This window comes from Panthera onca, chromosome D3 (assembly GCF_046562875.1).
Source record: "Panthera onca isolate mPanOnc1 chromosome D3, mPanOnc1 haplotype 2, whole genome shotgun sequence".
In the NCBI taxonomy this organism is placed as follows: domain Eukaryota; kingdom Metazoa; phylum Chordata; class Mammalia; order Carnivora; family Felidae; genus Panthera; species Panthera onca.
Window position 1 is genome coordinate 28,716,214 of NC_138350.1, and position 6,653 is coordinate 28,722,866.

General features: G+C 54.6%; 1 protein-coding gene across 4 annotated transcripts; it reads right to left on the bottom strand.

The window, feature by feature from the left end:
- Positions 1–3,010: 3,010 nt before the first annotated feature.
- On the bottom strand, positions 3,011–6,322 carry TMEM191C (transmembrane protein 191C). Of its 4 annotated transcripts, none has more exons than XM_060613071.2 (10): positions 6,115–6,322; positions 5,684–5,807; positions 5,445–5,495; positions 5,218–5,295; positions 5,028–5,084; positions 4,848–4,907; positions 4,633–4,697; positions 4,477–4,549; positions 4,200–4,240; positions 3,011–3,403 (listed from the first exon to the last, which is right to left on the bottom strand). In XM_060613071.2, the coding sequence occupies exons 1-10, from the start codon at positions 6,267–6,269 to the stop codon at positions 3,256–3,258; spliced, it is 852 nt and encodes a 283-aa protein (XP_060469054.1). In that variant the 5' UTR covers positions 6,270–6,322; the 3' UTR covers positions 3,011–3,255. The 4 variants fall into 4 exon arrangements, with proteins under 4 accessions (XP_060469054.1, XP_060469053.1, XP_060469056.1 ...); XM_060613070.1 differs by lacking the exon at positions 3,011–3,403 and adding an exon at positions 3,877–4,115; XM_060613073.1 differs by lacking the exons at positions 3,011–3,403; positions 5,218–5,295 and adding an exon at positions 3,877–4,115.
- Between the last annotated feature and the right edge of the window lie 331 nt (positions 6,323–6,653).

The following is a 6,653-nucleotide window of genomic DNA, read 5'->3' on the forward strand; positions in this document are numbered from 1 at the left end:
AAAGATGTGCGAGACCGTCACACTAAAAAAATACAGATCATTGCTGAGAGAAGTAAAAACTGGACAGAGACATCATGTTTGAAAACTGGAAGACTAAAGTCCCTGCAGACTGATCTCTAAATTCGGTGCATTCACTTCCCAGACATTTTTATGAAAATTGACAAGCCGAGTCTAAAATTTCTACAGACGTGCAAAAGATCCTCACATCATAAACCATAGTTAAGTCTGAAATGGACTGGAGGTTGAAATGTGAACTAAGATACCATGCAAGTGGTGCCTGGCTGGCTCAATCAGAGGAGTGTCTGACTCTTGATCTTAGGGTCATGAGTTCCAGCCCCCACGTTGATCATAGAGATTACTTGAAAAAGTAATAATAAAACTATGCAAATGTTAGATGACATGGGTAAGTTTCCTCAATAACCTAGAAGTGAGGAGAACTTTCCTAACCAAAATCCAGAATCAATACAGGCAGGTATGTTGTTACAACCAGTGTATGGATAGCAAAAGAAACACCATGAACGAAGTAAAAGACAAACAGTAAAGATCTCAAAGTGAAAATGCCAACCGAGGAAGAAGAAAACCCTACAATCCTACATTTTTCAGATATGCAAATGATATGAGTAGTTTACAGAAAAAGAAAGGTAACTGGCACTTAAATATAAAAATATCCGGGGCGCCTGGGTGGCTCAGTCGGTTAAGCGTCCGACTTCAGCTCAGGTCACGATCTCGCAGTCCGTGAGTTCGAGCCCCGCGTCGGGCTCTGGGCTGATGGCTCAGAGCCTGAAGCCTGCTTCCGATTCTGTGTCTCCCTCTCTCTCTGCCCCTCCCCCGTTCATGCTCTGTCTCTCTCTGTCTCAAAAAGAAATAAAACTTTAAAAAAAAATTAAAAAAAAAATATCCTTAACTTTGGGTGCCTGGGTGGCTCAGTTGGTTAAGCGTCTGACTCTTGATCTCAGCTAAGGTCTTGGATCTCAGGGTCGTGAGTTTGAGCCCCACACAGGGCTCCTTAACCTTGATCGTAAGGTAAATGCATATTAAAACTGCACTGAAGTGCCATTTCTCACCTCTCTGACAAAAATCCCCAGTGTGATAACAGGGGACATATCCAGTGATTGTGGGAATGGAAAGGGCAGGTCTCCAGCACTATCCTGTATGGAGCCAGCCTTGACCCACAATCCCATTTTTAGGAATCTATCTCAAAGACGATCTGGAAAAATACAGAAAAGTGTTAGCAGAAGGCTCCTCATTGAGTTATTGATGTGATAGAGCAAATCATGGGAATCCACCCATGTCATTGCAGTTCAGTAAAGGACACAACTTCTCTGACACTGCTCAGAGCCAGGTGCTAAAAGAGGAGCAGAGAAGTCCATGTGTTCACCTAAGAAGGGAACAGGTTGTGACTGGGAAGAGGGAAGAGGTTGTGACTGGATATATTTCACTTAGCTAAGGGGAAAAAAGAAAAGTCCATTAAAACAATCAAATGTTTCCTCTAAGGGAATGCAGGCAAGAGGGTAGAGGGCACAGGGATAAAAGCTAGACTTCCCCAAAACATCTTCTTTCATGGATTTGATTCTGTAATTATAAACTATAAAAAATAAAGACAAATATAAATAAAAAACTTGGAAGAAAAAAAATAACGCAATGCCTAAAAACTGAAAGCAAAAGAAAATCACACTCATGAAGATGGCTATTTTTAATTTTTTAAAGTTTATTTATTTACAGAGAGAGAAAGCATGAGTGCGGGAGAAGGAGAGAAACAGAATCCCAAGCAGGCTCTGAACTGTCAGCCTAGAGCCCTATGTGGGGCTCCACCTCACGCGAGATCATGACCTGAATGGAAGTTGGATCCTCAACCAACTAAGGCACGCATTTTTCCTTATTTTTAAAACTTCAACCAATGTTGGTGAGGATGTGGAGAAATCGGAACCCTTGTGATCTGCTGGTGGAAATGTAAAGTGCAGCAAGCACTGTGGAACAGAGTAGAGCAGGTCCTCAGAAAATCAAACACAGAAGCACTAATCCAGCAATTCCACTTCTGTGTACACACCCAAAAGAAGTGAAAGCAGAGACTCAAATATTTGTTCACAGAAGCATTATTTACCACAACCACAGGGTGGAAACAACCCAAATGGCCATCTATGCATGAATGAATAAAAATGGTTAGCAACAAAATGTTATAATGAATGGCTAAACAAAATGTTTACACCAATTAAAAGTATTAAAGCGGGGGGGGGGGGGGGGGGGCACCTGGGTGGCTCAGTCCGTTAAGCGTTGGACTCGATTTCTTGCCATGATCTCAAGGTTAGTGGGTTTGAGTATGCGTTGGGCTCTGTGCTGACAGTGTGGAGCCTGCTTGGGATTCTCTCTCTCTGCCCCTCCCCCACGCGCGCGCGCACGCTCTCTCTCTCTTTCTCTCCCTCTCTCTCTCAAAATAAAATTCTTTTATTTTTTTAACGTTTATTTATTTTTGAGACAGAGAGAGACAGAGCATGAACGGGGGAGGGTCAGAGAGAGGGAGACACAGAATCTGAAACAGGCTTCAGGCTCTGAGCTGTCAGCACAGAGCCTGACGTGGGGCTCGAACTCACGGACCGCGAGATCATGACCTGAGCCGAAGTCTGGCCGCTTAACCGACTGAGCCACCCAGGCGCCCCAAAATAAAATTCTTTTAAAAGTAAGGTATGAGAGGGGCACCTGGTTGGCTGAGTTAAGCACAGGACTCTTGATTTAAGCTAACATCATCCGTAGTCTCACAGTTGGTGAGTTTGAGCCCTGTGACTGGCTGTGTGTTGACTGTGCAGAGCCTGCTTGGAATTCTCTCTCTCTCTCTCTCTCTCTCTCTCTCTCTCTCTCTCTCTCTCAAAATAGATAAATAAATTTAAAAATTAAAAATAAATTAAAAAAAAATAAACCATCGTATGAGAATATCTTTACAACTCCTAGGCAAGGGTCAAACACAACCAAGCCACCCAGGCACCCCAAGAATGAAATCCATTTAGGACACAGCACGTTAAGTCTTAAATTTGATAGAATTTTATACACAGGATTACATAAACAAATTTAACTCCCAAAAGACTAAAAAAAACACCAACAAATCAATTAGAAAACGATTATTTGGAGGCCACAGCAAAAACCTGTGTGCCGCGCCGGCAACAAGGAGATACACGGAACAATTTTACTACCAAAAAATGTAACGGGTAAAAGTAGGGCAGTATTTGTAACAGGCAAAATGGAACTCAAGGTTCATCATTTCCACTAAGCACAGCATTTCACATGAGTAAAAAGACGAGTCCTCACAAAGACTGCAGTGGTGAGCGTGCACTGCCAGCAGGGCTGGGACTCCCCGAAAGCGGGGCGGACCACAGGAGAGGAATGCCTGGACCGGCACCGGGAAGAACCGACCCTGAAAAAATACAAGAGGTGCTGTGGGGAACTAAATCACCCCCACGCAGCCGGGCCAGAGGAACCACGGATCTCCACGGAGAGGACTTGACCGGCCTGCTCCCCCAACCCCCAGGCTCACTAGCAGGGAAAAAGCAAGTTTAGCAAAAGATACTGGCCAACTTCCGAGTTGGCTCAGGCGTGGCAGCAGGGGCTGTAGGAAAGGGGACCCCTCCCGGGAGCTCCTTGGTGCGAGCCAGCCCAAGGCGCCGGTGTCAGACGAGGACGCACCCTGCTCACTCCCGAGTCGCGGGCTCCGCCGAGAGGCGCCCGGGACAGCCTCTGCAAACTTAAGCACCGCCTGGAAGGCCCAACACCCTCTGCGCCGGAGGTGCCAGGGCCGCTGGGCCGAGGGACACATTACACCCCCCACCCCAGGAGTCTCCCCTCGGCCTCCCCCCAGGCGCCCAGAAACCACACGGAAGACAGAAGTGCTTAGTGCTTGTGGCCACGGCCGGCATGATGCGCGTTAGGCGGGCAGAAGGCCGCGCGCGCGCAGTTGGAGAAGCGGGGACAGAGTGTAGCGCAAACCGCGGAAGGCTGCGTCCGAGTCGAAGCGCGGGAGCCCCCCGCGGAGGGCGGAGGGGTTCACCAGCATCAGGCAGAGCATAGGCAGCGCCAGGAAACCGAGCGGGAGCAACAGCAGCGTCTGCAGCGCGCCCAGAGCCCACAGCCTGCGGACCCAAGGACGGACGGACGGACAGACGGGCAGTGGCGGGCAAGACGCCCAGCGCGCCCGCCGCCTGCCACTGGCTCACCTGAGGCCCGCCCCGCCGGTGCCGCCGAAAAGCCGCCTCTCCTACGGAAAGACGGAGCAGCGTCTAGCTCAGCGCCGGAGCGGAGGGCGCCGCGAGGTCCGAGTCTCTCAAGGAGCAGGAGGGAATCGTAGGGGACCAGTCTCCCGCAGGGCGGGTACGGGGGTTGCGATTCCGTCGGGGGGCGGGCCCTCGAGGGGAGGTGGGACCCCGTGGGTGTGGGTATCTCCCATGTGTTGGGTCCCGACTCCAGCGCGCCCCGCCCAGGGCCCGCGCTCACACAGTCGGCCTTGGCCACCTCTTCCATGAGCGAGCCCGCGCAGTCCTGCATCCGTCGAAGCTGGGAGTCGCACCTGCCAGGAAGCGCATCGAGGTGGACGATCTGCCTCGGTTCCACAGCCACCCCACCTTACCCCCACAGTCCTGAACCCCTTACAGTTCCGGGCCGCCCCTCGAGGCGTCCAGCGCAGCCGCCGCCTCCATCACCTTTCCCTGCAGCTCCTGGAGGGGGAGGGAGTAAGGCGCCAGGACTCGCAGAGGAGATCTCGGGGGTGGGGTGGGGCGGGGAGGGAGAGGAGCAGCTCTGGGGGTGGAGGAGTGGAAGCCACAGTGGAGTCGGAGGTGAGCTGCTCTTGGGACTGAGGGTCGTACCTGCAGGACTCCGCTCTGCTCCTGAAAGCTGGCCCAAGCCTCCTCCGTCCGCTGCACGCCCTGGGATGTGGGGGGCCCTGATGAGACTTGGGATAATAACCCCTCTCCATCCTGCACCTGCCCAGGCTCCACCCACACTCGAAACCGACACTCTCCCTCAAACCCCAGCTCCACTCGCACCTGCCGCAGGCCCTCGGCCTGCTTGGCGTGCTTGGCCTCCACCATCTCCAGTTGTTTCTTCCGACGGATCCAAGGAATGTCAGGAGACCAGCACTCCCGGAACCCCACCCACGCATCCGCTCGGCCCACCCCCGCCCCTCAGGGAGCTGCTCGCACCGCCGCTCCGGCATTGGGGGCCCCACCCAAACACCTGCAACGCCATCAGTTGGGTCCCGAGTTGCTGTTCTGCGCGCTGTTGACTCAGTTGTTCCCCTCCGTAGTAGAAGAGCTAGGGATGGGTCTTGTGAGGACGGGGTTTGCGGGGCTTCAAGGGGCAGGGGATGTCCTTAATGGCCGGGACAGGGTAAAAACCGGGGCGAGGACTACAACGGGACTTCCTAGGGGAAGCTAGAGACTAAGGCCGCCTCCTGACTGTACCTGACTTGACAGCTCCTCCCACTGCTCCTGCAGCTGCCGGTTGTGTTGCTCCTGTGGATAGGGTTGAGGGGGGCAGTCTGGGCCTCTCAGAGACCCCAGGCTCAGCTGCTGGCCCTACCCCAGGCGGGGCGGGGTCCCCAGCATCGGAACGGCCCCACACTGGGTCCCGACCCTGCCCGGGTCCTATTTAGGGCCCCGCCCTCTCCGCAGGCATAGCCCCAGTCGAGCCCAGGCCCCACCAAGTCTTGCTTGTGCTGCTCCGCCGCTTCCAGCAGCGCGCGCGCGCGCTCCGCGCGCTCCCGCGCTGCCTCGCGCGCCTCCCCTCTCTGGGCCCGCGCCGCCTGGCTTCGCTTCCGCTGTAGGCTGCAGAGGGGAAACTGAGGCGGTGCCACCGAGGGAGGCGGCGGGTGTTCAGACTCCCGCAACCGCCGGGAAAGGCCAGTTACTAGTGAGGCCGAGGAAGCCCGCGCCGGCTCGCCGCACCCTCCCCTTCGTGGGTCCCCTGAGTAGATCTTCCAGGTCCCGCCGGCTTAGAGCGGAGGTTCGGGCCCTGCGGGGAGGCGTAACCGACGGGCCGGCCAGCCGCTCTGCCCAGGCCTAGGTGCCACGACCCGTAGTACTGACCCTCGCGCGCCCGCCTCGTCCCCATCGAGCCCCGCTTCCCGCGCACCTGCGCTCACGCTCCCGCAGGTCCTGCAGGCGCCCGGTGAGGCTCTCGCTCTCGGCCTCAAGCCCCCGCACTAGCTCCTCCAGCTCCTGCTTCCGTAGTCGCCCGTCGCGGTTGTCCTTCTGCAGCTGCAGCAGCAGCTCTTGTGACTCGGCCATGGTTTAGGGGCTCTGCCCCGCCGCCGCCTCCGCCGCTCGCCTAGGGAATCCGGCACGCGGCTGGCGTCACAATGGGCGACAGGGGGCGCCCGAGCACAGCGCACCCTCCAACGCCCCCCACCCCACCCCCCACCCCCGCCCCGCCCAGAGCCGCGGTAGACGAGGGTCAGGCAGGATCGCGCTTCGTCCCTCACGCAAAAAATGTTATGCAAGAGCCAAGAGCGGATCAGTAAGGTTAATAAAATACTAATACCTAATGCAGATTGGTTCCCCAATTGAAGATGGAACTTGCAAACTGGTCAGTTTTTCCTGTGGAAAAGACTTCGAAATATATATCAGGATCCATACATATGTTCAGATCTTTTGACCCAATTATTCCACTCC